The 9,511-nt window shown below is 35.8% G+C and overlaps 2 protein-coding genes across 3 annotated transcripts; one reads left to right on the top strand and one right to left on the bottom strand.

The window, feature by feature from the left end:
* The first annotated feature begins 286 nt into the window (after positions 1 to 286).
* On the top strand, positions 287 to 4,342 carry LOC131011372 (phosphatidylinositol/phosphatidylcholine transfer protein SFH2-like). The gene is made up of 11 exons (XM_057939176.1): positions 287 to 1,205; positions 1,301 to 1,329; positions 1,783 to 1,866; positions 1,970 to 2,023; positions 2,431 to 2,508; positions 2,615 to 2,668; positions 2,809 to 2,868; positions 2,946 to 3,041; positions 3,141 to 3,242; positions 3,408 to 3,488; positions 3,780 to 4,342. Exons 1-11 carry the CDS (start codon positions 1,151 to 1,153, stop codon positions 4,074 to 4,076), a joined length of 990 nt encoding a protein of 329 aa, XP_057795159.1. The 5' UTR covers positions 287 to 1,150; the 3' UTR covers positions 4,077 to 4,342.
* Positions 4,343 to 4,588: 246 nt separating this feature from the next.
* On the bottom strand, positions 4,589 to 7,820 carry LOC131011371 (WEB family protein At1g12150-like). 2 transcript variants are annotated; one of them, XM_057939174.1, is made up of 4 exons: positions 7,555 to 7,819; positions 7,360 to 7,434; positions 6,302 to 6,555; positions 4,589 to 6,149 (listed from the first exon to the last, which is right to left on the bottom strand). In XM_057939174.1, exons 3-4 carry the CDS (start codon positions 6,527 to 6,529, stop codon positions 4,611 to 4,613), a joined length of 1,767 nt encoding a protein of 588 aa, XP_057795157.1. In that variant the 5' UTR covers positions 6,530 to 6,555; positions 7,360 to 7,434; positions 7,555 to 7,819; the 3' UTR covers positions 4,589 to 4,610. The 2 variants fall into 2 exon arrangements, with proteins under 2 accessions (XP_057795157.1, XP_057795158.1); XM_057939175.1 differs by lacking the exon at positions 7,360 to 7,434 and having other exon boundaries at positions 7,555 to 7,820.
* Positions 7,821 to 9,511: the final 1,691 nt, after the last annotated feature.

A 9,511-nucleotide genomic window follows, 5' to 3' on the forward strand; every position in this document is an offset into this window, starting at 1 on the left:
CAAATTAGTTCGAGAACTTACTAGAAAACATAAACATGAATAACATAAAACATATAATACATGTTATAAAATAATAAATAGATATAATTATTTTTTCCGAGTTTGAGATGAGTTTCGATTGGGCCTGGGCTGTTATAATAATAAATAGATATTATTATTTTTGTGAGTTTAAGATGAGTTTCGATTGGGCCTGGGCTACTCCAGTTGACAGCTTAAGAATGATAGAAAAAATAGGGCTTATTCTTATATTAGAACCACCAATGATAAGATTAGGTACATTTGAGTTGAGCTGCTCGCTTCTCCACCGGTAGATTAAATTGCCAGATTCTTTTCAAAATACACAATTATTTTATCTTTTGATCAAACTGTGTAATATACTAATAATTTTGTTGCTGTCCTTAGCCGACCAGATGTGTCATTTCAACCGATTAATGAATGAAACCAAAAAAGAGAGAATAAAATACACTAGAATCAAATTTCTATAAATCATGTATAGTGTTAGGTACTAATTCTTTTATTCATTGCCACTAACTGATCATCTTCTTTGTCTTTCCAAATTTCCCACGTAGAAAATGTTTGTGTATGAAAACTAGTAATTCTTTTTTCTTACAGTCAAATTATCCGTTCTTCATTTTTTATTTTGTTTTGTATGGTGTTTGTGTGTTCTAACTTTTGAGTCAACCATGGTGGGAGCAAATTTTTTACTCCTGCTCCTCGTTCCAACTGCATTTAATTCAGCTGCTGTTTTGACCCTTCAACACGCCAAAGCTATTTTCGTTGTTGAAAAAAAGTAACAAGATACCACTTATAAATTTCCAATCATGTCAAGAATAACCAGCATTTCATACAGATCTTTTTTGTTGTGGTTGTGGTTTTGATTTTGGATATTGCAGTAAAACATAAAAGTAGAAGGATCAAAGAAGGTACGAGGGAAAGAGGGTGGCTTGCCTTTCTTGAATCTTGACCCCATTGAACTTTCTCTTTTCTAAATTAAAAGTGGAATCTTTATCTCTCTCTCTCTCTCTCTCTCTTCTTTAACTAACCAATTGATAAAAAAATTGCACTAGTATATCCATGTGAGGATTGTTTTAGCGATAAGTTTATTCTTGGAAATCTTTTCCTGTGTTTTCTTTGAGAAGAAGAAGAAGAAATGGCTCTGGTTACTCAAGAAGCCATCAACCAATTTGAAGCATTAATGGAGGAAGGTTGATATTTCTTTCGAGACCCCATTTATTTATTAATTAATTTTGGATCTTCCCTGATTTCTCATTTTTTTTTGTCTTTGTGGAATTGTTTTCAGTGGACGAACCACTCAAAAAAACTTTCCAGGTTTGTTTCCCCTTTTCATTCATCATTTGTAAATTTTTCTTCCTGTTGTTGCATATCTACTGTTTGGTTTAAAAAATCATTTGTGTTTAATCTTCTAGTGCTATTCTGACAATGTCTTTTGTCTTTTTTTATTTACCTAGTGTGTATTTGTTTTAAGTCATGTTATAGAAGTAATTCTTACTGATTAAGTTGGGAAAATAGATTTCTCAAAAAAAAAAAAAAAAAAAAGTTGGGAAAATAGAAATTCGAAAAAAAAAAAAAAAAAGGCTGACCTTGGTTGTTGTCTTGCACTTATCATTGAAATTATGTGATATGAACTTTGTTTTTCTTTTGATGAAAAAGCACAAAGACAAAATGGGGTTTTCTGCAAAAACATAAGCTCAAAACAACTGCTGTCTAATTCTGCTACATTTTTTTGAATTTGAAATACTCTGAACCATTTTCAAATTGCAGAATGTACATCAAGGATATCCTCATGAAACGTTTACTCGTTTTCTGAAGGCGCGAGAAGGGAATGCTCAAAAGGCTCATAAGATGGTCTGACAAAAACCTTTTCTCTGAAATAAGTTATGAAATGTAAAATGATAAGCATTCCTGATGAATTGTAGACTAATTGTTTGTTGATGATGTGATATATCAGTTGGTTGACTGCTTGGAGTGGAGAGTTCAAAATGACATTGATAATATGCTAGCGGTATGTTTTCAACATATATGTGTGTTGAACTGTTGACAGTAAAATAGCTGATTAAATCTTAGTGCATATTGAACAATGTTTTTGTATTCAAGGTCAAATTAGTCCCATTTGGCATATGGTGAGGGCTGATCAAACTATGTTTGAACATTCTTCTCAAAAAAGAAGAAGCTACATTTGATCATTGCCTATCATGTCCTAAAACATCTTTCTCCAATTTATAACATAACTAGTTTGTTGAGGTTGCCTTCTCTTCGGAAAATTTAAGCCCTTCTCTTTTCTCATTTCTGAAGCAACCCATGGTGGAGTTCCTCCACAAATTGTGAACTATCTCGATAGCGAAACACTTACAGGGACTATTGTTTCCCTTAATACTTACTTCACAACTTAATTGCTTCATTTTACTGCAGAAACCAATTGTTCCCGAGGAACTTTACAGAGGGATACGTGATTCTCAGCTTGTAGGATTGTCGGGTTACTCAAATGAGGTGAGCATTTGATCGAGCAGGAATACATGACTACACATTAGGTGTCTGATCAGTATTATCTTCGTAATTCCATACACTCACTAATGGGCAGCTATTTCATCATTAGGGTCTCCCTGTATTCGCTGTTGGAGTAGGCCTGAGCACATTCGACCGAGCATCCGTAAGTATTGCTGCTAATAGTTCTCTTCTGGTTTCCAGTGCTTTATACGGCATGGCATGAAACCAAATTTTCTGAAGTTTCTGTTCACCAATATTTCACAATTTCTTCATTACCTCTGACAACATTTTTCTTCGTTTTAGGTTCATTATTATGTGCAATCCCACATTCAGATTAATGAATACAGGGATCGTGTGATTTTGGTAAGTGATACTCGTGCTTCTACTCTATGTTTTTCCATTTGCTTACACTTCTGTATGACTTACCATTCTTATTGCAGCCTGCTGCGACGAAAAAGTATGGGAAGCATATCAGTAAATGCGTAAAGATCTTAGATATGACTGGCTTGAAACTCTCGGCACTAAACCAAATAAAGGTATATTAATAGCTATAGTTTTTCAGTATTATTTCATTCAAGATACAGTTGTTCTTTTGTATTTTATCACTAATGGTACTCGTATTTGTTCTTTTGCAGCTCCTGACTATAATTTCTTCTATTGACGATCTAAACTACCCCGAAAAAACACAAACTTATTACATTGTGAATGCGCCATACGTCTTTTCGGCATGTTGGAAGGTCCGTCTCACACTTTCTTCCTGTTAGGTGTAACTGGCTACTTTTTCTTATGACGGATACTGGAGTTTTCAGTGATAGGACATTTCATTAGAAGACCAGTAATAAACTTTCTTCTTCTTTTTTCAAATATTTTGTTCGAGAGCTTAACCTTTAATCTGTTAACAGGTAGTAAAGCCACTTCTTCAGGAAAGAACAAGGAGTAAAATAGATGTACTCTCGAGCTGTGGACAGGATGATCTACTTAAGGTAATTTCTAGGTCATATTAGTAATTTTTTTGTACTGCTGCTTATATCGTATAATTGAATTCGACATCACATGGAATTGATGCATAAACCGTATCGTTTTTGTGATATCTGGTTTTGGAATTCTGGCTCCTAAAGCTTGTCCTCATCTCCTTCAAATAGTCTCTTCTCTTTTTTTCTTTTTTCTTTTTTTTTTCCCTTTAAATTTCTTGTGTTTTTAAATAATTTTTTTTTTCTTCTGTGAGTTTGAAGTTGGCAAGTTAGCTAAAAGACAAATTTTTATGTTTGGTGCAGATAATGGATTATTCTTCCCTTCCCCATTTCTGCCGGAAGAGATCTTCTGATTCTTCGAAATATTCAGAGAGTAGCTCCGGAAATTGCTTTTCCTTGGACCATCCATTTCACCGACAACTCTACAATTACGTTAAGCAGCAGTTCTTGCTCTGTCAACCTGCCCCACCAGTAAAGCAAGGGTCCGTTCATGTAACTTTGCCTGAAGACGCTGATAAAGAAGTCATTGCAGAGACTTTGGAATCCGAGTTAAAGAAATTCAAGGATCTCAACATTGCTCAAGGACCTAAAAATGAGTAATTACAAGCTTGCAGAGATATCTTGGTTTAGAATTCTACCTAGCCACCCTATAGCTATAGATTGTTATGTAATTTCATGTAGCTCGCCAAAAATACGTAGTTGAAGCTGTGTGCACAATGCCCGGCCACAGGCGAAGTCATGTGCAGATGCCGGCTTCTCTATATCATCAAGTATGTCCTAATCTTGCATCCGTTTAACATGAGTTGTAAAGAAAATATACAAATTTCATATATATATATATATATTCTGGTACTGTTTCCCTACAAGGGTGAATCTTGAGATCCATATCATATATGTATCTCTTATTCTTTGGATATGATTATTTGGTCTCTTTGAGGTTAGTTCTGTGATTCTTCTGTTTGGATAAACAATCTAATGATAACTCTATTTGAAATCAGATAATAGTTGATTCAAGTGTACAAGGCTAGTTGATAAAGACTACCTACACTTAATCAAAACAGCTATACTACCTTTACAAGAAGATGGATATTCTTGTGTTTCTTGATATGTTCTCCAGGAATATTTTTTTGTCATTTACAATATTCCAGATGGCTCTCCGACTACGATACGACATTTCTGGAGTTCGCCTTCGACTACCTTCCTCCCGGCCTCTGCCACCTCTGCCCTCTTCACCGCGTCCTCAATCTCTAACTGTAAGTCCTCACTTTGTTTCAAGATCACCTCTGCCTTCTGTGACGTCTCATTCTGGCTCGCCTTTATTTTTTGCAAATCGGCCATGAGAGCCTGCACTTTGGAATCGGCATTAGTTCTGCTTTCCTCAATCTTGTGGTTCATCGTCTTGAACTCGTCGACTGACAGCCTGATCTTCCTTGTTGATGCAGGTCCCGGTCCCTTCAAGTTGGCCGCACCATCTGCTTTGGGAGAATCTCGTATCTGTTCGTCTGCGAGCTTTTGTGCAGCCTTAGCCTCCTCGGCCTCCTTCAACGCGAGCTGCAGCTTCTCGTCAGTTTCTTTGGCTGCAATGTTTGCTGCTTCAGCTTCTAGCCTTAGTAGTTCGACATCCTTCTGGATCTTCTCTGCTTCCACCCGATCCGTTTCAGCTTCTGCTAGCACCTTGTCGAGAGCCGACTGCATTTCCTCGCGGATATTCCTAGACTGGGCCGTCTCAAGCTCGATCGTCCTCTCCGCTAGCTCGGCCCTCATCTGCTCGATCCTCGACTCTGCCTCCGACGCCTTCTTCTCACACTCGGTGCGGTCCCTCTTTACTTGGTCTACCTCATGCTCGAGCGACTCCACTGAAGTGTGAAGTGAAACCTCCTCCGCAAGGAGCTGCTGTAGTTCCTTTCTGGCGCAGTCGAGCTCCGTGACCGCAGTCTGCAACGAGTTGAGATCAGAAGCGCGCACATCATTGAGCTGCTCCTGCAGAACCTTGATCGCCTCGGTGGCTTCCTCGAGCTTACGCGCCAGATTCTCCTCAGGGCCGTACACTTCTCTGAGGGTCTTGATTTCCATCTCAGCCACCTCCTTAGCCGACTTATGCACCAGCAAGTGAACCTCCTTCTCCGCGATGAGCTTGAGGTGCTCCTCCTGCGCTTGGAGGGAGTCGAACTTTACCTGATCGAGGGCACGACGGAGCATAGAGACTTCCTTGGAGAGCATGTTCTGCCTTTCCCCGCTGGCTTTGGTGGCTTGCCGCGCATCCTCTATCCTCTGAAACGCGGCCAGTTTGGCCTCGAGCGCTGCATCGAAGTCTTGTCTTAAGTTGGCGAGCTCTTGCTTGGCAACGATGAGTTCCCCCGACGAGGCCTTGTAGCGTTCCCTCTCAAGGTCGAGCTCGAGCTTCCACGCGTCGCTGCCCATTTGAGCTTGGGTTTGCTGCACCTCCAGCTCCGCGGCTCTCCGTTTCGCGGCTTCCGTGGCTTTGATTGCTGCTTGCTTCGATTCGCTGAGATTTTCGAGCTTCCCCGTTAGGTCCTGCAGAGCTCTGTTGGCCTTCTGCAGATCTTGGTGAGCTTGTGCCTTGGCATTTTCTGCACCCTTCAGCTGCTCTTTGTAGTATTCCAGCTCCTTAATCACCATGTGATGTTGGGTCTCTTTCTCCAGCAGTTTTTGCTGCGTATAATTAGTTAAGTATAAATCTTACCACTTTTATTCGACTTCGATGGAACTAACAACTTCGATGGAACTATGTTAGTTCCATCGAAGTTTTCTGCAAAGGTCGAATGAAGAAAAAATGTTCTAAACTTCGGGCCATAAACTATTACCTCCTCGGCTTTAGTCTTCTTGGTGACGGGCCTTGCTCGGGGCGAGATAACTTCGCCGAATAAACTAACGGCAGCCTTGACGGATTCGAAGGGTGCGCGAGTGTCGATTTCTCCGACGTCGGTTTTCGGAGAAGACGACACCTTGGGAGATTCCACTCGTGCAACTGCGCTCGGAGATCTCGGTGAACCAAACCCATTTTGCAATGTTCTTACAGTGAATCCGAACATTATTATTCCTTGCCTTCTTCTACCAACTGCATTCAATCAACAACTATAAACAAATTCATGCAAATAACAAATATATGCATATTCATAACGACAATGTTCATTAGACTATTTTTTTTATTTTTTATTTTGATAAAATGTACTACTTAAATTAAAATTAATGTATACGAAAACTTCAATTTTATTATTGTAAATATAAAAAATAGTTACAGAGATTAAATATAGTAGCCGTATTTTAGCGTAAATTTTTTGCCCTTAATTAATGTAAATTAGCTTTAATTAAGTATTTCCTCCGTCTCATTACAAATGTCTTTTGTAAAAATAGATATAAAGAAAGAGTAAGTGATGGGTCTATTAGTTAATTAGTCTCTTAATTATTTGTCAAAAAAGAAATGAGACATTTATTATATAAAACATTCCATTATAGTAATTGAGACATTTGTAATGGGATATAGAAAGTGTTAAACTTTTTTGGTTGAATTGTATAAGGCTAATTCACGACGAAGAATCTTTGAAATATCTTTGAAGTTGTGAACTCTAGGCAAAATTGGATTAATTCACAACTAACAAATATTTTAATAGTGAATTATAAGTAAAATATAGTCAATTCACGATTAAGAAACTTTGCGATTGTGAATTTTATGCAAAATAAGGCTAATTCATAACTAATGGGGCTTTGTGGTTGTGAATTAATAAATGTAAAATTGTAAGAGTAACTATTTAATCTTATTTTCATCTACAATAGTAAAATTGATATTTTTTTAGATCACTCGTTAAATTATGACAAGTATTTATCTTTCCATCAACCGTTTTCAGGTTCAAGAAATGGATACCTCGAAATACTTTTCAAATAAAAGAGTGCAGTTTCACACATTTCCCTTACAAATCGACAGCAATTCTCCCAATTTCTGGAGAGAATAAGAAAAAAAAAATCATAGCAAAAAGAGAGATTAATTAAAGAATCAAATTACATTGCATGTAATGTCATCACAAAATCAAATATTGCATCAAATCAAAAGCTAACTTACTGTAATCGTTTAAAAGAATGGGGAAAAGAATTGAAAGCTCCAAACAGTTCCCCTCAGATCAATTAATGATGATGATGATCGATCTTGACACAAATAACTACTCCTATATTTATTTTTCAAAAATAAAAATATATATTTACTCCTCTATTTAGTAATAAAATATATAGGTGAGGGGGGAGTTTTCTTGATTCAAATGGAAAACTCAAAGTCTGTTTTTCTCCTCCTAAAAGAAAAACTAACAAGAAGGAAAAGAAAATGGAATTAAAATGATGAATAATAATAATAAGATGTGTTAGGTGATAAGATGTAGTTTGTGGAAGAGCAACTTCTCCGGTCTCATTTGAGTTGCCATTCTCTCTCCGAATTTTCGGCTGCTTCATCAAATTTATTCCCTAAATAACTGATTCACCTCGCCCACTCTATGTGCTTTTCTTTTATTTTCTTTTCAAATTGATGCTGATTAATTAAATTTACAGTTTACCTAAATACCCTTTAGCGTCATCTTAAAAAGAGTTCGATGATTTTTAGGACAGTAACTCAGATTGATTTGGAAATTATGACAATAACTTTCGAACTTGTAAAAATAGGACACTAATTTTTTTTAGAGTAAAATAGGACATTAATTAATAAATGTTGCATCCGCATGACATTTTTTGGCCAATTATCGGCCGAGAAATGTCCTATTTTTACGACGCTTATTAATTAGTGTCTTATTTTACTCTAAAAAAAATTAGTGTCCTATTTTTACAAATCCGAAAGTTTTTGTCCTAATTTCCAAATCAATATAAGTTATTGTCCTAAAAAATCCCTTGATTCTCTTAGAAACAATTAAGGTTAATCAATTTCAAAATTTGAAATTTAAGATTTGATCGGTTCACGTAATTTTTAAATTTATTTGTTCATTAAAAAAAATCATATTCGAATTACATAGCTATCCGTGGTAATTACATATTCTTATTTCGACAAATTACCTTGTCATTTCTTTTTTGTTTTTCCCTTTTTGATAAAACACCTTGTCATTATCACTTCAAATTTTATTCTAATCTCAAAACCTATTGGGATCTCCATTATACTCCCCCGTCCTTGAAATAAGTTCATCTTTTTATTCTAATCTCAAAACCTATTGGGATCTCCATTATACTCCCCCGTCCTTGAAATAAGTTCATCTTTTTTTCTTTTTGGGACGTCCCCAAATAAGTTCTTCTTTCTTTCTTTCCATTTTTGGACAACTACCCCACCACTAATAATACTTTATTTATTAGTATTAATTATAATATTTTTTCACCTTTTCACCACTTTCAATACTAATTATAACACATTTTTCTCCACTATCAATATACTTTACCACTTTTCCTTAAAACTCGTGTCATCCCCAAAGATAAACTTATTTCAGGGACGGAGGGAGTATTTAAGTTACTAGTATGTGCCCGCTCGTGCGATACACGACCATCATCGAAATTGAACGATAATTTAAATAAATAAATATAAATATTAAATATAATTTATATATAAGTAAAATACAAACATGAATCTCAATAAAAAAAAATTAAATTATCCACAACATTATCTCGATAAAAAATATGAATCTGAAAACATTCGAATTTTCAAATTTTGAAATAGCAATTAATTGAATTAATTGATAATGTGTATAAATATATGAATCATCAAATATCAAAAGCAAGTATAAATGATAATGAGTTTCATTATGGATCATATAATATTCTAAGATTTACAAAATATTTATTTATATATAATTTAATATATTTTTTGAATACATATTTTGTAAGGAATTGATCACACTGCAGTTGCAGCAAACCAACTCGATCACAGCAACAAGAGTCGCAGCAATAGACCTCTCAACTCACAAAGCTAAACACTCAAGTTCGTGATGAAAATTAAAGCAATAAACAAAGAAAGGTGACACCAGATTTTTACGTGGTTCAATTGTTAAAACTAC

The sequence above is a fragment of the Salvia miltiorrhiza genome, chromosome 2 (assembly GCF_028751815.1).
Source record: "Salvia miltiorrhiza cultivar Shanhuang (shh) chromosome 2, IMPLAD_Smil_shh, whole genome shotgun sequence".
NCBI classification, from domain to species: Eukaryota; Viridiplantae; Streptophyta; class Magnoliopsida; order Lamiales; family Lamiaceae; genus Salvia; species Salvia miltiorrhiza.

Coding starts and splice junctions, on each gene's coding strand:
- LOC131011372 (XM_057939176.1), top strand. CDS start 1,151: ATGGCTCTGGTTACTCAAGAAGCCATCAACCAATTTGAAGCATTAATG. Junction 3,042..3,140: donor CGGCACTAAACCAAATAAAG/GTATATTAATAG, acceptor GTTCTTTTGCAG/CTCCTGACTATAATTTCTTC. Junction 3,489..3,779: donor GACAGGATGATCTACTTAAG/GTAATTTCTAGG, acceptor TGTTTGGTGCAG/ATAATGGATTATTCTTCCCT.
- LOC131011371 (XM_057939175.1), bottom strand. CDS start 6,529: ATGTTCGGATTCACTGTAAGAACATTGCAAAATGGGTTTGGTTCACCG. Junction 6,150..6,301: donor AGAAGACTAAAGCCGAGGAG/GTAATAGTTTAT, acceptor AATTATACGCAG/CAAAAACTGCTGGAGAAAGA.